The sequence below is a fragment of the Ahaetulla prasina genome, chromosome 2 (genome assembly GCF_028640845.1).
Source record: "Ahaetulla prasina isolate Xishuangbanna chromosome 2, ASM2864084v1, whole genome shotgun sequence".
NCBI lineage: Eukaryota > Metazoa > Chordata > Lepidosauria > Squamata > Colubridae > Ahaetulla > Ahaetulla prasina.
The window spans coordinates 124,401,964-124,429,586 of record NC_080540.1 but is presented as its reverse complement, the minus strand read 5'-3'; the positions used below and the strand labels follow the sequence as shown (position 1 = coordinate 124,429,586).

Here is a 27,623-nt window from a genome sequence, read left to right as displayed (position 1 = left end):
AATGTTTTGTATGCTCTGGTTAGTAGTGTAGAGTTTTTGGAAAAGAAGCTACGTAAAATTAGGTTTACAATTCTCCTAGCCGAGGTTTTTTTATATCTTACTTACATTTTGATTAACAGGTGGTATTGAGATAATTCAATTATTTATTGGGTTAAGCAGAAATTTGTTAATGCACAAATGTTATGTTTTTTTAAAATATTATATTATTATAATAATCAGTTTTCTTCCTTCTATCTTTAGGGTTTGCTTGACAGTAGGGGTGAATGGAGAAGGATCACCAGATGAATTTGTGTGTAAAAGTAACGTTACAGAGATATACAACATATTTTTGGATGGTCTGAATGATTACACAACAGACAGCCGAGGTGATGTTGGAGCATGGTAAGATGAATGTGGTCTTGTTAAAGTCCCAGATTTGTTCTATAATGCAAAGCAAAAGTGATAGACTCAGAGAAAATGTGAAAATGTAGCATCTTACTAAGACTTTTACTTTTGAGGCTTTCTTCCATGAGAAACCTTCCAAATGTTTATTTTTAACTGTCACTTAGTTTAATTTAATTCAAAAATTTCCTTAGTTTTGTTTCACTCTGAAAGAACAGATTAGCTGTTCTGATATTCCGTTATGGTGATTAAACAGCAGAGGGTGTAGTTGTACCAACAGTTGGACTCCTTCGCTTTTTACATTGCTACCTCTTACAAGCCACATTTTGCTCAAATTATTTTAAAGAGCAACTGCTTTTCATTATCTCTATTATCTACAAACCACAAAGTTTTATTTTGACATAAATAAATACATAAATGTCTAACCATTTGTACTCATAGCTTAACAAAAAGTGAATTTGTTTTACATGAACATTTGAATTTTCCTATTATTAAATTGCATTGCATAACTTTGCCTGGTTGCACAAAACTATGCAAGGTCAGACCTGGTCAGGACTTTGACTGTAGCTTCAGGGCTTTTATAGGCTAGTTTGGGAAATCAAAATTGTAACCTGAAAGAAGACAGTGGCAAACCATTTCTCTAGTGCTGCCAAGGAAACTATTTGGCCAACTATCTGGATTTTCATGTGGCCGTGAAATCACCAAAAGTTAAGCTCAACTTGAACAAGGCAGGGTATTATTTTTATTGTTAAGTTATGGTGATCCAAGATATTTAAATTAAGGAGTTTTAAAATTAAAGAAATAGGTTTTGTGCAACTTTTCATTTGCGCAACTTTTCATTGCAGCGCACAAAAAAGTGAACTATTTTTTGTTTTCAGTTGCTACATGTATCCTTAAACCAATCAATTACAAGTATTTTCTAGCATATTTCATGCTTACATGCTAAAGAAACTTCTGCGAAAAAATGTAGAAATAATTGAGCGTATAATTTGTAGCTTCAGAATATAACCAAATTCAAAGATAGCATAGCATAAGCATGCAATGAGTGATTGGAGACATGATGGTAGTGGAAAAATCCATATTTAGATTTTATTTTTTGTTTATTTTTTAAAGGCATGTTTAGTTTTGGTGCCCCAACTCATATTAGGGCAGTTATAGCTTACTGCTGTGAATGTTTCCTTCTGCTACTATTTGATCAGAAAGGAAAAACCTAGATAGAGTTGTAGATAGAGGGTAGTATTAAGTAAGAATGTGGAGTTAGTAAGAAAGGAATATTTTCTCTGCTATCCCTTTCCAGAATATTTAACCGTTTGGGAAAATATAACAGAGATTCCAACAATGTATTCACAAATTTGTATCCAAGTTTATTCTAGAATTTATATATCCTGAATTAAGTCTTAATTCTAGAATAAACATAGATACAAATCTATATCCATGCTCATTCTAGAATTTATACTTATTTCAGGACAGAAATATTAAATTTGAATGTTTCAAAGTTACCATTTCTGTTTCTATGCTAAATAATATATCTCTTACCTCTGACCAGATCGTCAAACCCCACTAGCTCAAAGCTTCTTCTTTAAGCTCTCAAACCTTTTTCAGAGTCAGAATGCTAGGTACTCAAAGGGGAATTGACTGTGTGGGTATTCTTGGGAAAATACTTTCTGAGGTGTGTGTCTGCTCCAGTGGAAAAAAAAGTCCAAAAGGAATAGGAATGTACACGAAGCTTTGATTATTATTTTTAAAGGATTCGTGGGAAAGCTAACAAACTTTATTTTCCATATGCAAACTCAACATTCCTTTTGACAGATTGTTTGCTGGGACTTGTCCAAATTCTGTCTACAGGTGTTAAATATAAAAACCTTAAGAGCAAGATGTGTGAAAAAGAAAAAGTTCTTTGATTGAAAGTGGTCTAATTGCTCTCTTCGTGGGTGTAGGAGTGTGCACGTGTGTACATGCTTGTGCAGGGAAACGGAGACAGAAACCCAGTAGGCTAATTCTTATTTACATATTCATTACTTTGAATTTTCCGTAAAAAAGTCAAAAATGCATAACGTGTCATGTTGTGACACAGATCAATTTCTTGGGAATGAGTTATAAAACTGGCAATGTAACAGCAGATCAGGTGTTCAGTAGATCATTTTGCAGAAAAGTGCATGCATTCACTATTACAATGCACATTTTTCCGTTCTTCAAAACATCTTTCTGGGTGCACCTTTGCTATCTTTTCTGTGTCTTTCATTCTCTTTTCATTCTCTTATTCAATAATCCATTTTCACTGTTGTCACTAGTATTAAAACAGAATTACTTTTAAATTTAAAGGGGCCTCTGTGGCTCAGACTGCTAATGCAGTCTGTTATTAATAGCAGCTGCCTGCAATTACTGCAGGTTCTAGTCCCACCAGGCCCAAGGTTGACTCAGCCTTCCATCCTTTATAAGGCAGGTAAAATGAGGACCCAGATTGTTGGGGGCAATAAGTTGACTTTGTATATAAATATACAAATAGAATAAAGACTATTGCTAACATAGTGTAAGCCGCCCTGAGTCTTCGGAGAAGGGCGGGATATAAATGCAAATAAAAAAAAATTCTACATTACAATTGCCTTTCAATAGACAATTAATGAATGCCCAGAAGTAAAACCATCTAATGCCAAGTTCTAGTTTGATTATGTGAATACATAGGAGGTTGATCGGCACAAAGAAGGAACCAAATCTTCACCTAGTTGCACATATTTTGATTCGGTCCTTGAAAGGGATTTCTTCTGAAGAAGGTGTCTTCTCTTGCTTGATTTGGAAAAGCAAGGGGACCTGGTTACATTTGCTCAAAGGGATTCTTTTTTTGTTGACAGCATATTTTACTGCAGAAAATTAGCATCAGGAGAAGGACTGATGATTAATATAGCAATATCATCCTGCAGCTGTAACTTTTCCTATTTAATTAGAATTTGGCTTCTCTTGTTCATATCTAACCCATCTAGAATCGGTATGAGTGAGTACGCAGCTATATAAATTTTCTAAATAAATAGAAACATAACATGGGAAAATTTTGGATAGCCTGTAATAATTGTTGGGAAATTTTAATACTTTAATATTTGATAGGAAGGATATATAGATATTGTATTGATTCAATTGTTTGCTTGCAGTGATATCTTATGTGGGCTATTGATCATTCCCCAAAAATAGCATAAAGCCTGGAATGTGTGAAAAATAGGTTTTTCCCATAAGAGGTTATCTAGATTTTGTGTGTACAAATGAGGTTGGTTGTGAGATGCATTGTTAATTTAACAGAATGAGTGCGTATCCATCCATCCAAAAAGCAGGGCCATGTAAGAAGAAGTCTTTGATTCCTTCCTAATATTGCAAAAATATAGATTTTCCTCTGTTTAAAAAAAATCTAAAAAATGCTAAAAATGATTCAAAATTAGGATAATATATGGATTGAAAATTATTGAAAACTACTTTGGACCTTGCCTGGCAGAACAATTTTTGCTATTCATGAAAAGAGCTATGTAATTTGTATCTTTTTTTCAGATTTCATGGAAGTCTGAAAGAAGGACATGGCAACCTTAAATATTTGCAGGAAAGTGTTGCATTTGTGCAAGATCCAAAGTGTTTTCTTTAAGTTGTTTTTGAAGCATTATACAGCCCTGTAGTCCTATCCATAAGGGATATCAACCTTGCAAAATGAATAAATATGCATTTTACCCTTTCAATCTAGATTTATATTCTTCGGATGCTAATAAAGCATTAAGAAATGTTAAAATTGCAGTACAAGTTATAAAAAAGCATACAAATTAATATAGCAATAGCAATATCACTTAGACTTAGGTATATACTGCTTTACAGTCCTTCATAGCCCTCTCTAAGTGATTTACAGTGTCAGTATATTGCCCCCAACAATTTTACTGACCTCAGAAGGAGGGAAGGCTGAGTCAACCTTGAGCCGGTAAGATTTGAACTGTCAAACTTCTGGTAGCCAACCACTGAGCAACCACGGCTCAGTGTAAATGTAAATGTGTATGTATGTATGTGTGTATATGTATATGTATATGTATGTATGTGTATATATATATATATATATATATATATATATGTTTTCTGAGGTTTTCGCGGGTGTTTGTATGTAGGTCTTTGGTTATTCGGGTTTTCTCCCGCGTAAAATTGGAAGTGTCTTGGCGACGTTTCGACGAAGTCTCATTCGTCATCTTCAGGCTTCAGCTTCGTGCTTCTGGGAGCAATGTGTGATTGCAGCTGTTTCTTCCTTTTTAACTGCTAGTGGGGGTTTGAACTGATTGGGTGGGAGCTTGGCTGTGCTCTGATTGGATGTGGGTTTTTTTGTGCTCTGATTGGCTGGGGGTGTGTCCTGTTTGGGTGGGGGCTTGGTTGTGCTCAAATTAGTCTGAGTTGCAGGGGGATCTGAGCTGGTGAGCTGCACTGCTGCTGTTTGGCTTCGTGTTCGTGGTCGTGCTACATCTTCGTAGTGGGTGTCAGTCAGGATCCTCACCAAAGCTGAAACCGATGTCCTTTCCAAAGGATTCAACTTTGCAGTCACTCCCAAATACATCCCCACTGAGACCATTATATGTGGAGTTGAAACCAGCCTGACCAAAATCAACCCCGATGACGCTAACAAAATCAGACTCGAAATCACCAACATCCTCTGCAGCAGCAAGCCACCCAAAAGCAACTTACCCAAAGAGGAACAGACAGCACTACTTAACCTGAAAAAAGACACCAGCATAATAATCCTACCAGCAGACAAGGGGAACGCCACGGTGGTTATGAACACATCTGACTACCAAACCAAATTAACCAACCTACTCCAAGACCCTGCATACAAGCCCCTAAAAACAGACCCCACCACCTACCTAGAAAAAACCACTAGATCCAAAATAAAAGCCTCCCCATCAGCGAAGAAATCCAACAAAGAATCATTCCCAAAGAGAAATCATCCAGATGCCCTAAGCTCTCGGCCTCCCAAGATACACAAAGAAGGAACCCCCACTCAGACCCATAGTCAGCTCCATAGGCTCACCTCTACAAAACCTAGCCAAATTTCTCGCCAAACAACTACAGCCCTATGCAGAATCCATCGCCTCACACGTAAAAACTCATTCCAGTTCATAGAGATCATAAAGAAACAAAACTTACAGCCCAGCGACCTACTCGTGAGCTTTGATGTCATATCCTCTTCACCCAAGTGCCAATCAAAGAAGCCTTGACAGCTATCCAAAACAAATATAACCCCCAAGCACATCCTAGATCTGACCAACCACTGCCTATCCAACACATACTTCATCTATAACGGACAAAAATACAAACAAATAGAAGGCGCACCCATGGGATCACCCTCTCACCTGTCATTGCCAACCTCTACATGGAACACTTTGAAACCCAAGCACTAGAAAAATCTGATCACAAACCCAAACTCTGGCTCAGATACGTGACGACACCTTCATAATCTGGCCACACGGAAAGAAAAACTTGAAAACTTCCTCACACACCTCAATAGCCTACACCCCAAAATACAGTTCACCATGGAAACAGAAGTTAACAACCAACTTCCTTCCTAGATGTCTTAGTCTACAAGAAACCCAATGGCTCCCTAGGACACACCATCTACCAGAAGAAAACACACACAAACCGCTATCTGCATGCACTCTCACACCACCACCCAGCACAGATCAACTCCGTAGCCAAGACACTCATCTCTAGAACAAAATGCTTAGCTGACGAACAACACCTAAAACCGAACTACACACTCTCACAAACGTACTAACATCCAATGGATTCCAGAGAAATAAGATTACCAAACTAATCCAAAAGAACCCCCACTAAAACCCAAGACAGAGAGCAAGAAAATGGCACAGCCCTCCTCCCATATATAAAAGGCACCACAGACAGAATCAGCAAGATCCTCCACAAACATAACATCAAGACAGCATTCTGCACAAACCAAAAATATCCACCATCCTAAGAAACCCCAAAGACAAAATTGAGTTAGAAAATCAAGGAGTATATGAAATCCCATGCACCGCCTGCCCCACCACATACATTGGACAAACCAACAGAAGAATAAGTGCACGCATTGAAGAACACAAGAACTCATTCAAAAAAGAGGAACCAACTTCTTCCTGGTCCAACACTTTAAAGTCACAGGACACGATATTGACTTTAAAAGACCAGAACTATCGCCAAAACTGAACACTTTAACAACAGAATAATCAGAGAAGCCATCGAGATAGAAAAACGCCCACACAGCATGAACAAACGAGATGATACCTCCCGCCTACCAGCCATTTGGAAACCTGCCCTTATTGACAAACGTGTCCCTAACACGAGGAATGACACCAGACCCACACTCACGAGGTCCACACAGGATGTCACCACCACACATCCACCCAGAAAGCACACCCAAACCCACACTGATCAGGAAGCACCAAGGACCAGAAGCCAGACCGCAGCTGCAACATTAGCCATTTCAAACCCCTCCAATCCATACATGCAGCAGACTGACACCCACTACGAAGATGTAGCACGACCACGAACACGAAGCCAAACAGCAGCAGTGCAGCTCACCAGCTCAGATCCCCCTGCAACTCAGACTAATTTGAGCACAACCAAGCCCCCACCAAACAGGACACACCCCAGCCAATCAGAGCACAAAACCCACATCCAATCAGAGCACAGCCAAGCTCCCACCCAATCAGTTCAAACCCCACTAGCAGTTAAAAGGAAGAAACAGCTGCAATCACATTGCTCCCAGAAGCACGAAGCTGAAGCCTGAAGATGACGAATGAGACTTCGTCGAAACGTCGCCAAGACACTTCCAATTTTACGCGGGAGAAAACCCGAATAACCAAAGACCTATATATATATATATATATATATATATATGTTTTCTGAGGTTTTCGCGGGTGTTTGTATGTAGGTCTTTGGTTATTTGGGTTTTCTCCCGCGTAAAATTGGAAGTGTCTTGGCGACGTTTCGACGAAGTCTCATTCGTCATTTTCAGGCTTCACCTTCGTGCTTCTGGGAGCAATGTGTGATTGCAGCTGTTTCTTCCTTTTTAACTGCTAGTGGGGGTTTGAACTGATTGGGTGGGAGCTTGGCTGTGCTCTGATTGGCTGGGGTTTTTTTGTGCTCTGATTGGCTGGGGGTGTGTCCTATTTGGATGGGGGCTTGGTTGTGCTCAGATTAGTCTGAGTTGCAGGGGGATTTGAGCTGGTGAGCTGCATTGCTGTTGTTTGGCTTCGTGTTAGAAAAAGCCATCGAGATAGAAAAACGCCCACACAGCATGAACAAACGAGATGATACCTCCCGCCTACCAGCCATTTGGAAACCGCCTTTATTGACAAACGAGTCCCTAACACGAGGAATGACACCAGAACCACACTCACGAGGTCCACACAGGATGTCACCACCACACATGCACCCAGAAAGCAGACCCAAACCCACACTGATCAGGAAGCACGACCAAGGACCAGAAGCCAGACCGCAGCTGCAACATTAGCCATTTCAAACCCCTCCAATCCATACATACAGCAGACAGACACCCACTATGAAGATGTAGCACGACCACAAACACGAAGCCAAACAACAGCAATGCAGCTCACCAGCTCAAATTCCCCTGCAACTCAGACTAATCTGAGCACAACCAAGCCCCCACCCAAACAGGACACACCCCAGCCAATCAGAGCACAAAAAAACCCCCAGCCAATCAGAGCACAGCCAAGCTCCCACCCAATCAGTTCAAACCCCCACTAGCAGTTAAAAAGGAAGAAACAGCTGCAATCACACATTGCTCCCAGAAGCACGAAGGTGAAGCCTGAAGATGACGAATGAGACTTCGTCGAAACGTCGCCAAGACACTTCCAATTTTACGCGGGAGAAAACCCGAATAACCAAAGACCTACATATATATATATAACCTCAGAAAACAAATATATATATATATATATATATTTGTTTTCTGAGGTTTTTGCGGGTGTTTGTATGTAGGTCTTTGGTTATTCGGGTTTTCTCCCGCGTAAAATTTGAAGTGTCTTGGCGACGTTTCGACGAAATCCCATTCGTCATCATCAGGCTAGGTGCTTTTTGTAGGAGAAATGTATGATCGTTGCTGTTTCTTCCTTTTAACTGCTAGTGGGGGTTTGAACTGATTGGTTGGGAGCTTGGCTGTGTTCTGTGACCACAAACCCAAACTCTGGCTCAGATACGTAGACGACACCTTCATAATCTGGCCACACGGGAAAGAAAAACTGAAAAACTTCCTTATACATCTCAACAGCCTACACCCCAAAATACAATTCACCATGGAAACAGAAGCTAACAACCAACTTCCCTTCCTGGATGTTTTAGTCTACAGGAAATCCAATGGCTCCCTAGGACACACCATCTACCAGAAGAAAACACACACAAACCGCTATCTGCACGCATTCTCACATCACCACCCAGCTCAGATCAACTCTGTAGCCAAGACACTCATCTCCAGAACAAAACGCTTGGCTGACGAACAACACCTAAAAACCGAACTGCACACTGTCACTAACATACTAACATCCAATGGATTTCAAAGAAATAAGATTACCAAACTAATCCATAAAGAAACCCCTACTAAAATCCAAGACAGAGAACAAGAAAACGGCAAAGCCCTCCTCCCATATATAAAAGGTACCACAGACAGAATCGGCAAGATCCTCCACAAACACAACATCAAGACAGCATTCTGCACAAACCGAAAAATATCCACCATCCTAAGAAACCCCAAAGACAAAATTGAGTTAGAAAATCAAGGAGTATATGAAATCCCATGCACCTCCTGCAGCACCACATACATCGGACAAACCAACAGAAGAATAAGTGCACGCATTGAAGAACATAAGAACTCAATCAAAAAAGAGGAACCAACTTCTTCCTTGGTCCAACACCTTAAAGCCACAGGACATAAAATTGATTTTAAAAATACCAGAACTATCGCCAAAACTGAACACTTTAACAACAGAATAATCAGAGAAGCCATCGAGATAGAAAAACGCCCGCACAGCATGAATAAACGAGATGATACCTCCCGCCTACCAGCCACACACAGCATGTCACCACCACACATCCATACAGAAAGCAAACTCAAACCCACACCGATAATGAAGCACGACCACGGACCAGAAGCCAGACCGCAGCTGCATCATTAGCCATTTCAAACCCCTCCAATCCATACATGCAGCAGACTGACACCCACCATGAAGTTGAAGCACGACCACAAACGCAAAGCCAAACAACAGCAATGCAACTCACCAATTCAAATCTCCCTGCATCTCAAATCAACCTAGCACAACTAAGCCCCCCCAACAGAAAACACCCCCAGCCAATCAGAGCACAGCCAACCCCACCATCCAATTAGAGCACAGCCAAACTCCCAACCAATCAGAACACACCTCCACCCAATCAGAACACAGCCAAGCTCCCAACCAATCAGTTCAAACCCCACTAGCAGTTAAAAGGAAGAAACAGCAACGATCATACATTTCTCCTACAAAAAGCACCTAGCCTGATGATGACGAATGGGATTTCGTCAAAACGTCGCCAAGACACTTCAAATTTTACGCGGGAGAAAACCCGAATAACCAAAGACATATATATATATATATATAAAAATATATATTGTCTACATAGACTATAGATCTATAATAATTTGTTCAAATAGATACATTTGACAAACAAACAAAAATACTACCATTTCCAGTTTTAGAAGTCTAGAAAACAAAATGCTTTTCCCAGGTGGCTGAACATAGTTACAAGTGTATGAACTAAATATTTCAGAAATGGGAATCTACTGTTTAAAAAGACTGGTCATTCTCTTCATACTATCATACAGATAGATAGTAGGAACACCTAGAATAAAGTTCAGGTTATTTAGGGCCACGATATCTGATCCGTACTTGCAGGAAAAACATTGTGGCAAGGAAAGCACTCGTTGGTACACAATTGCAGCCAAAAAGGAGCAGCTGAAAAAAGCTTGCTTTGTTTTCTTTGCCAGAAACAAATCCGTTCCAGTGGAGAGTGGACATAAGGATATCATGTCCTAGATTGGATTGCAAACTTCTTGAAAACTGCTGGATGTCAGCAGTGTGCTAGACCTTTCTTTACTGCTTTTTCCATCTACTCATTGTCTGAATATTGCAGCCCACATATGGTAGTCTGCCCATGTTGATTGTCCACATCTAGAATAACTGAAGGCAGTACATCCTAGTTTGAGAACTCAGTGATATGATTATGATTCTTGTTCCTCCAATCAGTTGTTCAAAGGAACAAGTTCCACAAACTCATATTTTAATGAGCATTTCACAGGAAGATAGAATCGTATCTGCATGGAACTGCATGTGAATGCCAGCATATGGCTTTCCAGTTCTTTCTGACCTTAATGAACTGTTTTCTTTTTTCTCCATTCCTTTCTGTGTCTTGTCATATAGATTGTGAGTGGATGGCACTCTTTTAAACAGCTCTTACCTATTTGTCTGAAAACCTAAGTAAACTAAGTAAAAACATGGTCATAAATGTACTACATTTAGTCACATTAAACATACATTTATTGAATAAAAATAGAGTGGTTTCAAAACGGATGAGATTGACTTTGGTACATTGACCTATAACTGATTAGCACAATATTCTATCTAGTTCCATAAAGGTCTAATCCAATGTGATTAAGTCTTCCAAAAAAAATCTTTGTCCAGTAGGAGTTGTGGCTAGTAGATCAGCCCAACACAATAGTGCAAAGGCTGGTGGAAGCATGTTGGTGAAGCAGTGTCACCAAACAGAGTTGAAATTCTTAGCCTGCCCTTTGGATGTTGGGATGAAAGATGCTTCACACACCTACTGGGGGAATTATTTTAAAAAGCAAAAACATAAATAGATGATGTGACACCCAATTACTAGTGTGCTTCAGAAGCTCTAGAAAAATGAAAGCAAAACAAAAATGGGGGTGGGTATATCTTGTGCTTTTGAAACCCTATAATTAATAAAGATGACTAACAACAGGGAAGACTGTATGCTTAAACTTTAAGGTTGGGGTAAGCATTATTTTAGGAATTAAAACATTACTCAGTTCTACCCGTGAATTCAAGTTTTTATGCCTCTGCATGAAAGAGTTACTGTCTTTCTTCAATTATTGCTTATTTTTAGTCACCACGCACATAAACTCATATATGTTCTTTGAAAGCTGCTCACTGAAATGAGTATGAATGAGGTGAGCATTAATAGACATGGCATGTTGAAAGTTCCCTCGAGGTTTGGCTGCAAAATTTGTATGCCTGATTGACTCTGATTTGCTTTGCTTCAGTTCTCTACCTCCCCAAACAAAAACATCTTGGAGCCATTATTGAGTATGTGCATGACGTACACACCAAAGCATTTTATTCTGATCACAGAATCATGATGTATTTATAAATTTATATGAAACTTCTAGAAATTAACATGAGCAAATTATGTCTGCGCTTGCTTACTTCAACAGGGTGAGAGAAGCTGCTATGACGAGTTTGATGGAAATAACCCTGTTGTTAACCAGGACTGAGCCAGCCTTAATTGATGCAAACATGTATGTACTTTCCAAACATTATGTGTCAGCCTTTGGATTACTTACGGTAACCAGCTTTGGGTTAAGTAATCAGCCTTTTCTGGAAAGGCTTCTGCAAGAGTCATCCCTAATGATTGCCATCGGTTGCTCCCATCACTATTGTTAATGAAAGACCTACGCAGGTCCTTTCTTGCATCTGTCTGGGCTCAAAGAATGTGGATTGTAACTTCTCAAAGAGGTTGAATTGGGAAGCAATGGCTGCCCGGTCACCAATTTAATCTTGGGTCTTCCTGTTCAAAATCTTACCCATTGCAACTGCTGAGAGACATGAGATCTAAGTATCCTAAATGGGTTGTTCCTCAGCCTGGTGGCAAAAATAATGATCCTGCTTTTTTTTTTTTAACAACCATTCATTTTTCCCTCTTTCTGGAAAGAATTCTTAGCAGAAGCCTGACAGATTGGAGTGGGAGGAGGGTTATTCAGGGCAAAGCAAAAACAAAAAACCCTCAGCAATGTATGATTTGAATTTGTCTTTTAAATGGTGTTTTAACTTTCAGTTCCAAGCGGATTATGTGCTCTGTGGCTCAACAGTCAGCTGAAAAAATTGACCGATTTCGAGCTCACGCAGGATCTGTGTTCCTCACCCTTCTTTACTTTGATAACCCTCCAGTCCCACACATACCCCACCGGGAAGACTTGGAGAGGATATTTCCAAGGTAATCAGTCTTGAATGGATAAGAGACCTTTGGCTGTATATGTGAAAAGAAATCCATCAATTTAAGTCATGGTTATAGGCAAATGTCTGTAACCTTAGACTGGAAATCTGTTTTGAAAAGAGGAACTACCTCAAGTGGGTCTTATTCAGAAGCAGAGAAATTAGTATTGAAATCTTTCTCCACTTTCTCTTCAGCTGTTTCACATCTTCTTCCAGCTCTCTCCAAGCGAGGGCTTTTAAATACTCATTTGTAGTATTCATACTTCAGTAGAGCTGCCCTATCCAGAATATTTTGCAACTCAAAGCATGATTTGCCTCATAACGGCAGCGAAAACCACTGAAGTATTGTTTTAAGTCGTACCTTTAAAGAAATGTCCTAAGATGGTGAAATAATACTGCATACTTTTAAGATACATTTATTCTATTGAATAGCAAAAACAATTTCTTCGTTTTGGCATCCAAGATTTAAATTAAAAAAAAAAGAAAAGAAACATGAATGATAGTTATGTTTGGGTGACTTGTTTTCTTTTGTACTTTTTCAATGTTTTTTACAGGTCAGAAGCGGTAACTTTCAATTGGAAAGCTCCATCCCAGGCCTTCCCCCGAGTCACACAGCTTTTGGGATTAGCGTCCTATCGCTACCACATTCTGACAGGCCTCACTGTATCAATTGGAGGCTTAACTGAATCAACAGTAAGGGAATAAAAACTTACCACTTGCTTGGAACAGTTTTATCACTTAACACACGGGAGAGATGTTTTAAGAATATTACTTTAGAGTTAATAGTGTTGGCTGCCAATTTCTGGAAGAAAGTTTTTGATCAATAGGAATACAGGTCCATTAATACAAGTATGAATATGCAAGACGTAGTAATCTATTGTGATTTAATATGTTTGAAGTAGTTGGCACCACTTTGCTTACAGACCACTTTTTCATCCTGTAGCATTGTACACCTCAGTAATAATAAGAGAAACTTTAAGCTGTTTCAAAAAACATTCACAAACATACATTCCTTCTAAAACTAGTATTCTTTTTCCTGAAAATTAAAGCTATGCTAAAATGTGGCATTTACAAATTTAGGTCATATTAAAATCAGTGAGAGTTATTTGTTAATAAGTCTCTTGTTGGTTTTAATGATACATTTATAACATGTGCTCTCCTCCAAGCTTTATTGTGAAGCTTTGGCTTCCGGCAAGAATTTTTTAAAAAAACCTTTTAGAATACTTTGTAATGTGATTTTAGTTATTGGTAATGAAGCAGCACCTAACCAAACTCGGCTGATTTCAAAAACCTAAGCAGGATCTGAGCTGGTAAGTGTTCAGATTGGAGGTCTCCAGGAGAACTCTGAGACCTGTAGTATAGAGTGAGGAGAATGAATGAACGAATGAATGAAATTTAAAAAAACCAAATTAAATAAAAAAATTAAATCTATAAGAAACCCATAGTTAATCATTTCTATATTGTTATCAAGAAAAAATCCCACGTTTGTCACTAGAAGTCAAGTTTGACTGGAACACAACTTTGATGTACTACTTTAAGGTAGTGTCAGCATTTTAAATAATCTAGAAACAGTGCACAAAAATGTATCTGTCTACAGTGTGGGTGTCAAACTTGATTGTGTCACAGGCCAGATCGTGATATAGCACGACATTTTTTGCCTTTGCAGAGCCGGGCTGGGCATGGCCTGCATATGACGTATCGGGCCCGCCAGCCGCCATCTTTGACAGGCCTGATCTACAGGATCAAAACATTTTGTTACTCACACAGACCAAAGCCCCCTTGGGCATACACCACCCAAATGAGCTGTTCCTCTTATAGAATGGTTTGTACATCATTAATGACCAGCAAAATGTACAACAGAAATTAAAACTTCTTTTCTCCTAAGCTTCACAAAGAGCATTCATTACTTGGGAAGGCACTGAATGGAGCAAATGGAACCTCTTTCTGTCTTGCTGTTCTTTTAATTTGCTTTGGTCCACAAATAGTTGAAGACACATTCATTGAGAGCATGGAAATATTTGTTTGTTTGTTTGATTGATTTTTTTCCCCATCTTTCTTTTCTTTTTCTTTTTTATAAATAACTGTGGGTGGTGAACATAGCTAATACTCCTCCCTTCTCCTGTTTTCCTCACAACCATCCTATGAGGTGAGTTGGGATGTGAGAGTGACTGGTCCAAAGTCACCCGACCAGTTTTTCATGCCTAAATCGGGACTAGAACACACAGCACATGCACTTCAGATATTCCTACTCTCTCTTTCTCTCTTTTTAGAACAAGTTTTTAAGATACTCCTACTCTTGACAGGGAACCTTCAGCCAATCCCCTCCTGGATTTTCAGAGCAGCGGGGAGGGTCGGAGGTAAAATGGCTCAGGGCATGTTTTCTGACCTCTTGGCTTGGACATCTGCCTGTGGACCCAGAGGTGACAAGCTCCAATTCTCTGGGGGCAGTGGAAAGGGAGGGGGGGTTGGAAGATCTTTGGAAGCCTTCCTTCTGCTGCTGTCAAATGCAAGTTAGAGTTACACAATTAGGAGGAAGAAGCTAATTTACCAAAACTGCCCATTTTGCCGAATGGAAGTAGAATTACTCTTCCTTTCAAGAATCCCCCACTATGTATTCCTTCTGCTTTCCATTAGATGACCTAATACATTTTAGGTGATTAAATAATTTTTCTCCTGCTGATCACCACTATGTAGCCTAGTAGTACAAATGACTAGCTTTATAAAAGGGCAAAGCTGTGAGTTCAAATCTCCACCTATCAAATGTCAATTTATCATTTTAATAAATTCTAATTTACTTTTCTTATAGTTAATGCAGCCTCAGCAGTTATTCCCACAAATAGCATAGATGATAAAGAACATGCAATATGTGAATGAAAGTAGATCTACTAACAAATGAGCCATTTGGCCTAGTAGTTGAGACACCAGGCTAGAAACCAGGAGATTGTGAACTCTAGTCCCGCCTTAGCCACAAAAAGCCAGCTGGGTGACTTTGGATCCGTCACTCTCAGCCTAACCCACCCTGAGTTATTTATAAATTTATAAATTTATAAAACTGGGGAAAAAAACCAATTGCCATGAAAAATGAAACACTCTCAGAGCAGAGTCATGGACCGAAACTGATTCAGAGTCATGGTCCAAAACTGATTCACCAACAAGCAGTTCCAAATTGCTCCACTATTCTCAGGACATACCCCCCATTTAAGAACTGCTTTAGGTGAAGCCAATTTTTTTTTTTAAAAAAAATAAATCTGGGCATAAACCTTTTTTTGTTTGCTTCTGAGGTACATAATGCTTCTCTGATTGGGTTTTCTGGCTTTTGAATAAGCCTTAGTGATAGACATCTTCGGCTTTTATGTTGCTTATTGTTTAATTTAAGCCTTTGAATCAGTGTTGACTCCTGGCAACTGCCTGGACTAGTTCCTGAAGCTTTCTTGGCAAGATTTTCGGAAGTGGTTTGCCATGGCCTTTTTCTTAGGACAGAGAGAGAATAGTTAGCCCAAAGTCACTCAACTGGTTTTGCATCTAACAGAGGACTAGAAGTAAGTCTTCTGGTTTTAGCCTGGTGCCTTAAACATGACACCAAACTGGCGCTCTCTCTATACATATACTTGTCTACTATTTGTTTTTTAAGATTGCACTATTTCTTTAGAATTAAAGCTGCCTAGGTTTAAAATATTAATTTTGTATACTTTAATAAATTAATGTATGTATTTAATTTTTAATTACAGTGTAAGTTCTTTTTATAATTAATTTTGTTGCTATTTCAATCCGATCTTAAATCTCAGATATGGCGTGAGTAATCACCTGTTTCTTGAGGGCTTTCTTATGCAGACTTTATAGTAATATAGATATTGGACGGTAAAGCTATTATGCTTCTACAGTACAGCATAATGAGCGTTCCATATACCTTCATGGCTCATGGATTCATTTCCAACAAGAAATTTTGGGGAAAAAATTCCAGCCCATTTAATACATTTTTTCTTGTTTTTAGGTGTGGAAATCAGATGTAATCTAATTAAAACCATTCACCTAAGTTATTTTCCCCCTTTCCGGCAATTAGCCAAGCTCCTGAGTATGACAATATCTTGCCAGTTATTTTTTATAATATAGTCTACCTCTTTCAGTTCATCCTGTCTTCTTTTCTATGGTCAGCTGTTTTATAAATCTGGAAGGTGGAGGCTAAACCATTTTGCTAGCCAATAAGAATAAGCCTCAAGCAATCCACATTTTCTGGGCAGTTTCTTTATTCATTTGGGTAGCTGATCCTTAAAGCAGATCTGGTTTTATTGAAAGAAATACACAATATCGGTGAATTTCAGTCAAATCAATATGACCTTGAAAGATAATAAGACTCTTTCAAATAAGATTGCTTTATGAATAGCTAGACTGCAACTAAATATGGTTCGGCAAAGAAGCATCAACATTATTTGAATAATTTTGTGTTCTGGACATTATGGTGAAACATTTCAGAAACTGCATCAGAGATGAGTCAGATGCATTGCTAGTTAAAATATTAAGACAAGAAAAATCTCAAGATTTTCAAATAATTATTTCAGAGCGGTGGCAATCCTATTATGTACTGTATACATCTAAAGAAAACAGCTGGTTACATCTTAACTTTTTTGAAAGGAGTTTCTTAGATCAAACTCTACTCCATTTGTGTTTCTGTAGTCCTTTTTAGAAGGAGATGTTCTTGGTAGAGCAAGAGTTTCCTTGATTCTAAATATCCAGCTTTGAAATTGAAAATAAAAGCCTTCCTAAATCTGGATGTTGTTATATTTAAGAAAAGGTTCTTCATTTGGGAAGCATAATTTTTTTATGGAAAGATAACTTCCCATCCTGTTCAAAAAAGATGTATCTGAAAAGAAAGACAGATTGTAGGACTCCATAGGTTTATTGAAGGTTACCATTCTACTTCCTCCAGACAGACGGACACAGTAACTTTCCCCATCTGGCCTTGACAACCTGTTTTTTTAAGAAGTAACTTTTCTCTCATAGCCTACAGTTACACGTTGTTAAACTTGTATAATATTAAGGGTTTGTTTGGGTGGGGGCGGCTTCATGGTTTTTCATCTGTTCTTCAGATACAGATTTCTTCACTGAAGTGGGTTTCCAGGTTCAGATCCAGCCATTTCTTCCTAGTTCAATTTCTATTTAATTCACATGGGGTGCCTCTCCTTTCACTTTATTCATCTCATTCTCATGAAAAATGTGACATTGGCAGCATGTACACAGAGCACGTAAGATATTTTGCAGGAACATTAGAAGTTGCGTGCCAGAAATTCTCTTGACTCTTCAGTAGAAGTCTCTGGACACCTTTTCTAGATGGTGGAAACAGGATGGTTCAGTCAGCTGTGGTGATGAATACGTAGAGAAACACATAGTGATCTGTCTAGCACTCTACCAAGAATGGCAAAAAAAAGAGGTTATTTCTGGAATTCCTCCCTTAGTTGTTTTGTAAATACCCTAAGGTAATTAATACCTCTGTAAAGTTTGAATTTAATTTTTACTGTATTCTGCTTTATTCCTACATATATTTCTACTGTATATAAGAGTCCAACAACTTCAAACTAAATATTAAACGCAGTAGGATGCCTATTATCATCACTGACCTTGGGGTGGGGGAAAAGAAAAGACCTGGCAGATTTTTCCTTCTCTCTTTCTCCCTTTATTGCTTGTTTATAATTCATTGATTCATTTATATATGTTTGTATATGTATGTATTTGTTTAGTTCAGTTTTTCAGTAGTTGGATTTACCTGTTCAAAAACATTGTTTTGCATTGGGTTGAAGGGCAGTCTGGGGATCAAGGCGATTCAAATGAGAATGTGAATGTTGCCTATTCACTCTAGGAAACGTACTACCAGAAGATAAAGAACATCCTTGCTAGTGCTTAGAAAACAGAAATTTGCAGCAGCTTCATCTCTGGTTCCTTTTATACAATTAGCATAGATTTTTTAAATTCCTTTAATGAAATGGTAAGGTAAGTTTAAATATTAAGAGACTAGCCATGACATGAAGATTTATTCTTTGCAACCTAAAAAAAAATGCTTTCAAATATTGATGCTCTTGTACAGCCAGACTTTTTTTAAAAAAAATTGGAATTTTTCTCACAGGTACGATGCTCATCCCAAAGCCTGTTCAATTATCTCAAGAGTATTCAGAATGACAGAGATGCAATGAACAGTTTTTGTGAGACTTTACTGAAAGTCTTTGAGGACAATCTGCTGAATGACAGGTGACCTATACAATCTCAGTCAATTTGGGTGGCAGGATTGAGTAGGGTAAAGGTTAAGAATAGAAATGGAACCCTGTCTCCTAAATACCTTCCACAACCATTTCAGTCATTAGATCTTCAAAAGGGCCTGAAAAATTCAGCCTCAAATCACCAGATTTATTGTGTTCCTCCCAAAAGTTGCAGTCTTCACTGCCTCAAAATATGCCAACATGTAAAGGAAACTTTGGTCAGATTTCTCGTGGAGATTTTGGCTTCCTTGTTCATGAATATTAAACTTATATTTTCCAACTATGACTTGTAAGTTAGAAGCCATGGTTATTAAAACATCTCCCAAACTGGAAATCATCAGTTCAACATAGTTAGTAGAACGGACTTTGAAAGTACTGAATTGTGACCCCTGCTCTCTTTCAAAAGCAACAAGAAAACAAAATATGCCTCTGGAATTTTCATTTGAGAGATGTCAAATATTGTGTGTCTCAATTTCTCCTGAAGACACATGCCTGCACAAGCTGAAGGAACAGTAGGGAAATGGCAGTCAGTTGGCAGACATACATGAGCTATTAAAACCTAAAGGACTAACAGAATCTAAAGAACACAGGCAAGCTACTTAGACAAACTTTTTGAAGCTTGATTCTCAAAGAAAAAAATTATAACCGTTATATCTCAAAATAATTATGATGATAATCACCCACCAATCACTAATTTCATAGAAACTGATATAGCTAAAAAGCAAATAACTGATAAAGTGATAGTGTAGAGATTAACTCCTCAACTTCAAAGCCCTTTTTTGAATTTAGTCATCTTGTCCATTCAGAACGACAAAGGAATGACAAATTTTACTCACTCTAGTAATCAATTTGTCTATCAGGGTTTGACTTTTCAAACAGATGGAATTCTTCTCCGATGCAGTCTAATTTCCAATCTCTGGCTGCCTCTAGGCCTCCCTTATCTTCCATTATAATCTATAACAACTATAGATTATATTACAATATAACAAAAATTTAAAAGAGCAGATACTATAATAAAAACAAAACAGAGTTTCAGTGAACATTTACTTGGATTAAAAAGAAGCTGTGATATCCAGTCAAGTTCATAATTGTTCAGATTTCCCATACCACAACATTTCAAACATATTGCATTTATTACAGGGATCTATGTGGTATTCCATGTCCAACTTAACTGCATCTAATTAGAGATGTCTCCTAGACGGTAATAATGTCCCTTTGTGCCATTATCCTTCTCTGAAATCCAAGTGCACTGTGTTTACATTTGCCACAGTAGAACATGAATGCTGTGGGGGAGATGCCAGCAAGAGAGTTAGGCAGATGTGCAGAACCAATGCTAAACTTTCACATACCTGATTCTCCTTCCCTACAGATACTCCTTGGAGTCCACTTTTATTTTCAGAACCAATTTAGAGAAGGAAAAAATTAACAAATTCAGTGATTGGCCAAATTAGTTGATAGTGAATATTAAGCATTCCAATTCCCTGAGTACTATGCGAGTGGTAGTGGGATCTCCATGTATCTTTCAGTATATTATTTCTACTATATATATATGTAGCAAACGTTTCTCTTTGAAATGAGAAATATGGAATCGGAGTAGAAGGAGGCATTTAAACTAGTCATCTAAGAAGGTGATTTCATGTTGAACTCTTTATTGTTAGTTTTTTCCCTCTAATATATTCAGTCAAAATTTGTTTTCCTGTAACTTCCTGTGTCTTCTATTTTATATAATTCTTTCTGAAGTATAGCACACAGTACTTCTCAGATAGCTGAAAAGTTCTTGTGCTTCAGCCCACATCCTCTGCTTATCTGTTTTCAAGATGAAATGTTCCCAGTTGTTAAAATCATTCTTTATAAACCTTAAAGACCTCAGGAATTTGTTAGTAGATTACATATGTTTGGCATCTTGCTTGTTCACAGTATAAGATGTCAAATTAACTCTTGATCATTCCAACATTGATTGGACTCAGTTTAGGTTTGATCATCTGACTTTAGAGCAAATACATAAAGTGTTTATTATATGTGAGTTGTGTCAATGTGAAGTGTATAAACATGGTATTTTATGCTTTCCTCATTAGGGTATCTGTTCCATTGCTAAAGATGCTGGATCAGATATTGGCCAATGGATGCTTTGATGTATTTGTAACGGAAGAAAAGTAAGTGGCAAAATACTAGATGTAACTTCTTTCTTCCAAATTGCTGGGAAATCTTCAAAGGGCAATGTTCCATTCCCCCTAATTTATAATAACAGGGGAAATTAGAATCTAGATTATTTTTACTGTATCTTAACAAAAGGACAACATGGAGAAGTATTTTGTTTTGAAAAGTTCATATTGTTCATATTGAACAAGGCTGAGTTAGGAGCCTTGTGATCCCCAAGAGATAAGAGCTATCCATCTTTTTTAAGGAGGTGGGCACATTTCCAACCAAAATGCTGCTTTGAGTTGCTTCATCAAAGCTAAGGAGATGACCAAGAAGAGGAGAGTTTCAACATGAATTAAGTCAAGCCACAAATCTCTTTATCTTTCCATAAGAGCTCACTTAAGTCACTTGCTATGTTCACTTATCAATCTAAGTTATAAATGGAATGAAATTTGCTAAAATCCATTTTGATCCCCTCCCTTCAGAAGTTCTGGAGGGCCAGTATAACAGTTTGCCAAGCGTTCAAGGCACTCTGCCTAGGTGGAATCCGTTGAAGAGGTTATATACAAATTTGAATAAGACTATTTTAACCCTTACCAAAATGCCAGAACAAATTTTGTATTTCTTTCCTGCTGTATGATAAAAACCTAAAAGTAACATTACTTAGCTTCAGGGAAAAAAAATATATAACAACAGTGTAGCATGATATTCATTAAAAAAGCCAGAATTGATTATTTGAGGCATATTGTACATTGAAGCCAATCACTGTTGTAGTTTATCAATGCAATTTAAGCACATTGATAAAATACTTTTTTTTTTAATAGTTGGTTTTCTTTACATAGAAAATAATCACATGGGATACTTAGTCTAGTAGGCATCAACGAAAGTATTCCTTTTGAGCACAGTTCAGATTTTTACACATAGGTAAGTGATTAACAGCAGTAATTTTGTACTTTGGAAGACTGGCAGTTGGAGGGCATTTCATGTCCTGCTTTTGATTTAAGGACTGACTACCTTGTTTTCTTAATTGGTTTGTCATGATATGGTTAAAATGTACCGTATTTTTCGAGTATAAGACGCTCCGGAGTATAAGATGCACCTTATTTTGTGGGGAAGAAAAAAAAAATCTGTTTGGGAGGCTGCATTTACAGCCTCCAAAAGTTCCAAAAGGGTGGGGGCTGGTGGGTGGGCGGGGTTACATTCAGTGTATTAAGATGCATTCAAATTTCCACCCTCTTTTGTGGGGGGAGGTGCGTCTGATACTCCGAAAAATACGGTAGCTCACTTTTTTGAAAAGCTCAATTTTCAGGAACACATGCACCTAATTTGCATCATATAAAACTCTGGACAGATCCCTTTTCCCTAGATGCTGATTTTCTTTCTTCTGAAGTACTGCCTGTGCAGGAGCAGGATTTTGTTACTTCTTTTGCAGGCTGATCTGTTTGAATTCACTTACTGGTTCCTTATTACAAGTGTGAAATGAACAGATGACAGAAAGAAAGGCAAGTAGGTCTATTTCGAATGTGGAGCCTTATTCATAAGAATACATGCATTAAATCTTTTCCAGATGCTCAACTGGATCTGTCTACATTGTCATTTCCTTTCTAAATCTTACCTTTTCCCCTATTTTGCCATTGTATTTCAATGAAGTGAATGAATCTCCACTAAATTCTATGCAACTGTCAAAAAAACCCACCCTTGTGCAATTTCTCAACAAATTAATGAGTAAACATGTTCACTTAAATGTGGAGATTATAAGAAAGCTTATAATAAACAGGAAAAATAATTATGTGGCATCAATTTTTGTTGGGTAAAAATTAAACTTTTGAGAATATTTATATTCCGTTGTCCCTTGCCTTTCTGCTCTGTCTGAATAATAACAGCTAAATAGAATGTGAATAAAAAAAAATTCAAAAAATTAATTTTAGATCAATTGAAATATTAATTAACAATTAAAATCTATTGGAAGAGAAGAATGCAAAAATGATCCCCTCTCAATCCACTAATTAATGGGAGCCTTTTATGGCACTATTGATATAGTTTGTTAGTTTAACTGCTAACATATAAGCACATAAGGATATATAATTTCACAACTCTCAAGATCTTTTGTTCATATTTGAAAAACAAATAGCTAAAAATTGTTTTCTCAATTTTTTTAAGCCACCCATTTCCTATGAAGGTGCTCACTCTTTGTAAAGAAGAAAGCAAGAGATCTAAAGATATCCAGAAACTCCATTTCAGCGTTGCTGTGTAAGTTGGGAAAATATGTTTTAAAAAAAACCTGAAGGATGAAAAATTAATGGTCTGTAGCCAGTCCATGTGGTTTTAAACAAAAAGACAGGTGGAAAATGAGTTTTATTTAGCCCTGTCATGTATGCAAAGGTTTCATTTGTATGCTCTATAAAAGTGGTCTCGGCAGTGAATTTTGAGCAGCTGTGTGTATACATTCTAGTTCAAAAGCAAATGTGGCTAACAACGTAATTCTAAAAGCAATTCTAAGGAAGTTCAAATCTGATTGGTGGTAGAAAAAGTGGTGGATGATTTGTCATTTCAAGAACCATGACAATTCATACCAGACAGAACTCAAACTGGGGGAGAAGAACAGTCAGCTCTGGTCAATTACATCACCAGCTGTTCATTACTTTTCACCATTCTCCTCACATTGGTTTTAGTCTGGATTTGTGTCTCAGGGGAGGGAGCAGCTCTAGTTTGGCATATAAAATTTAAAGGAATCGAACAATAAACAGAACTATTATTTAAAATTACTTTAATGTGTGTTTATTGATTTTTTTTTGTAAATGAAACTACAGGTAATTGAACTTTAAGAAGTGAAACATTTGTTATTTTTTGCCTTTTTTAAAGGAAAATAAAAGTTGAAAATAGAAAGAGCCAAACATATCACATCCCTCTACCTCTCAACCCCCTCCCCATCGAAGTTATATATTCCAGGCATTGTTCTCCACAGTAACAAGCAAACAGATCTAGAACTCTTCATTTTTGGGAAGGACATCCCCAAAAGTGGATATTCTTGGGAGGGGTGGGACATGATTTTCAATGCACATTTCAGCATATTTAATGCAATCTAATCTTTCTTATTTTCTGAATCCAAAAAACTATCATAATCAAATTGTAGTTTCTCTCATAGCTTTAAACAAGCGTGTCTCCTGTCTTGTGGTAGTTTATGTCTTGATTTGGTATCAGGATTTTCAAGCATAGACCATTTTTTTTGGTATCTTAATCATGTTATATCAATTAAACGAAACCATTAGGCAATATATCATAATCAATAGTGGAGAATATCTGAAACTCAGGGTTGAACTGGTAAGTTCCTGGTACGCTTTGAGGTTGTTTTCCTGAAGACATTTCATTACCATCCTAGGTACATCCTCAGTGCAAGGGAGAATGAGATTTGCTGCCTGTTGAGATATAGTAGCTTGCCCAGCCAATGGTGATGGTGATGTGGCTGCTTCCTTTATGGTTTCTTTATTATTTATTCCTTGGTTGTTTATCTACTGCTACTTCCTGTTTATATGGGGGTTGGCTATACTAGGCTATTTGTGTCCTTCCTTGACTTTTGATTGTATCTTTTTTCATTGGTTTGTAAATCAGGTTTCTCTCTTGTCTCTTGGTGGCTGATTTGTCAGCATGGCAAGCTTCCAGGAATTCCCCCTTTTTAAAAAAAAAATTGGCTTGTTCTAAAATGTCAGTTGATCATAGCTTTCCCAGTTGATCATAGCTATCCAAGTTTGGGCGGGGGAAAAAATCAAGAAACTTCCTACCTATCTCCACCCACTCCTGCGTTCTGTTTCTGTAGTCAAGGGTTAGGTCAAGGGTTAGGTCAAATCAAAGCTCAGAAATGGGTTTTAAAAACAGTAGATCCAACCAAATCTCAGTCATGGAATTGCAGTGGTTGAGGCCTTTTGCTGCACTTGTTTATCTGCTCCCAAAGCAGATTTGCTATCCTTGCCAAGGGAGCTTCTGTCCTGTACCTAATCCAAACTGTACTTTTATCAGATTTATGACTTTGAATTGCATTGCCCAATGCTTACATTGATAAGATATGCATCTGTACTGCCTCTGTGTTTCAGTGTCACAGAATAGTACTGGTGTTCTTAGTACAGTTAAGTCTCCTCGGTTTGATATCAGTAAAACAAAAATGCTAATCACATTAATACTTGGCTGGAATTTGTTTTACATTTTTCTGGAATTGATATATTTCCTTTAATCTTTATTATAAGAAAGAAAGAACGAACCACTTTCTTTTTTATAAATATATATTAATTTGATTTTTTTAATTACATGGTAATTTTTTTATATTCAATATTGTGTTTATCTGAATTCAGTGTGTGATTCCCCTTACCATTTGCAGTAAGAGATTAAAGACCATGCAAAGTTTATAAAAAGCTTGTTTTGGAACATCTGTCATTCAGTTTTCATACTTTTCCTTTTGTGATTTAAAAAGATAGATTCTTGCCATTTTTAAACTTTTGTAATTAGCACATATTTTGTAAAAAAAAAAAAACCTTAGTTGAGTTTTCATATAGTTTTTTTTTATAGTGGTACAAAATAGCAAAGTGTTTTTTTACATAGGATGTGCTTTGTTAGAGCAATAATAAAATATATTGTTATATATTTATTTTTCTAGGTATTGTGGCTTGGTTCAATTTCCAGGTGAAATGAGAAAAAAAATTCTGTTTCAGCTCTTCCTCCTTCTTTGCCACCCATTTCCTGTTGTAAGTACTTCAGAAAGGGTTGAAATTTTTGAATTATATATTAAAGAACGTCTGTATTTTTCCTCTTGAAAACTTAACCTAGGCAACTATTGGGTTACTTCTGTCCTAGTTAGCTCCATTGTGCATATGTACAGCAGAGGTACACCCAGTATTATATGCTGATAGCAAGGAATACATAAAATTCATTCCCTAATGTATGGCTTTTATGAATAGCAACAACAAAAAGCTCCAGCTGTTACGAACTATCTCCTCCCTGCCTCCCCCCCCAAAAAAACTCCACCCATGTTAGAACTCTGCTGAATTTCACCAAAGGCCTGTGTAACTAATACTTTTTTCCCATAGCGGACAACCAAGTGCTGCATAAAGCTGTCCCAATTGTATTTTTCAATAATTGATATTTAGGGTTTTGCTTTTAATGCTGGAGGTAGCCATATGATTAGAAACTATGGATAGCATTATGTTTCATAGACCTATTTGTATAACAGCTTTAGTAGCTGTCCAAAATGAAGAGTAATTGCATTTTTGACAGGTAGACTCCCCATCTCAGGGAAATAGGCAGTGGAGGGGGGGATTAAGGGGCAAATTCATTAAAAGCTCTTGGCTAATAAGGGAAAATAACTCACCTTAGGCCTTGGCTTAATGTGTTCTTTTCTTGATTTAGGCTGTAAATACTGCTCTCCGTTTTACCTATTTTTTCATCCTCCAAAGGCAACCACCTTTGTTTAAGCTATTTCTGTTTTTGCTCTCTAGGTAAGAAAAATAACTGCTAGTCAGGTTTATGAGATGCTGATAACCTACAGTGATATTGCTGAACCTGACATTTTAGAAAATGCCATGACAATTCTGAGTGACACTAATTGGTGAGTAAATCTTAAATGTACTTAAATGTACCTTCTAGCCTATAGCATTTAAGAATATTCCAGACATATATTACGCATTGAGGATTTGCAAAGTTTTGTGTGAATCAAACTTTGTGACACCAAAGTCACCACTTTGTGACAGATTTGTCTGTAATCCTCTTTGAAATTTAACTGATACCTGTAACAGCTTACAGTTTACTGTACAATATAGTATATAATTCAGTACAAAGCTATTTTGTTTCTTTATTTGCTTACTTACTTGCTTTGATTGATTGATTGATTGATTGTAGTAGGTAACTGAGACTATCTGACTCTTCTTACCTTATCTCGGCATTTTTTTTACTGTTGATATGTAGAGTTATATATCTAGTTCAGGATGCATAGTCCCTCTTCAGGAAATAAAAATGCTGCACATCTCAAAGACTAATAATTTCATTTCATAAGATCTGTTATAGATGAAGCCATAACTGTTTAATGTAGAGTTTTTCCTTTAATGTAAGTCATGGAAAAGTTGAGGGTAGGTGAAGTTAAAGTCTCTTTTTCTATTGAAAAGAGACCCTATTTGGGATTTAGGGATGGGAGAAGAGAAGACAGATTTTTAAAGTTTGGGGATGATACCTCTTCCTGGATTTCATAGATGGGCGTGAGGAATTATCAGTGTGAGTGATTGTTTCCAGAGCACCACTTCTATATATAGAAGAATTGCCAGGCGCTGAATCCATATATAAGGCTGGTGAAAAATGATTTTAAAATACTTTTTCATATCTTTTATCATCCAGTTTAGTTCCAGAATCGTCTCTGCCATCTTACTGGCTCAGAAATTGGGAAGTGAACTCAGGATTCCAGACAAAACCTAAAGAGCCTTTAATCCTTCAGAAGCTCCCCAAATAATTTTTAAAAATGAGTTTAATTCTTTGGCCTTCTCCCAACCTATTGCATCATTAAAAGAGGCAGCCAGACGATATCCTCTGACTAGAAAAT

The 27,623-nt window shown here is 37.5% G+C and overlaps 2 protein-coding genes across 2 annotated transcripts in view; one reads left to right on the top strand and one right to left on the bottom strand.

Annotated features, from left to right (window-relative positions):
* Positions 1–27,623, top strand: part of TBCD (tubulin folding cofactor D) — a 173,202-nt gene that overhangs the window by 141,551 nt on the left and 4,028 nt on the right. The window contains exons 30-38 of the mRNA XM_058168485.1: positions 241–381; positions 11,888–11,971; positions 12,508–12,666; positions 13,220–13,358; positions 18,781–18,902; positions 20,986–21,063; positions 23,210–23,299; positions 25,695–25,782; positions 26,533–26,642. Of these exons, the coding sequence (XP_058024468.1) occupies positions 241–381; positions 11,888–11,971; positions 12,508–12,666; positions 13,220–13,358; positions 18,781–18,902; positions 20,986–21,063; positions 23,210–23,299; positions 25,695–25,782; positions 26,533–26,642 (1,011 nt within the window). The remainder of the gene's footprint in view (positions 1–240; positions 382–11,887; positions 11,972–12,507; positions 12,667–13,219; positions 13,359–18,780; positions 18,903–20,985; positions 21,064–23,209; positions 23,300–25,694; positions 25,783–26,532; positions 26,643–27,623) is intronic.
* Positions 13,379–27,623, bottom strand: part of B3GNTL1 (UDP-GlcNAc:betaGal beta-1,3-N-acetylglucosaminyltransferase like 1) — a 191,340-nt gene continuing 177,095 nt past the window's right edge. Inside the window, exon 13 of the mRNA XM_058168482.1 lies at positions 13,379–18,065. Coding sequence (XP_058024465.1) covers positions 18,058–18,065 — 8 coding nt within the window. The 3' untranslated portion in view covers positions 13,379–18,057. The remainder of the gene's footprint in view (positions 18,066–27,623) is intronic.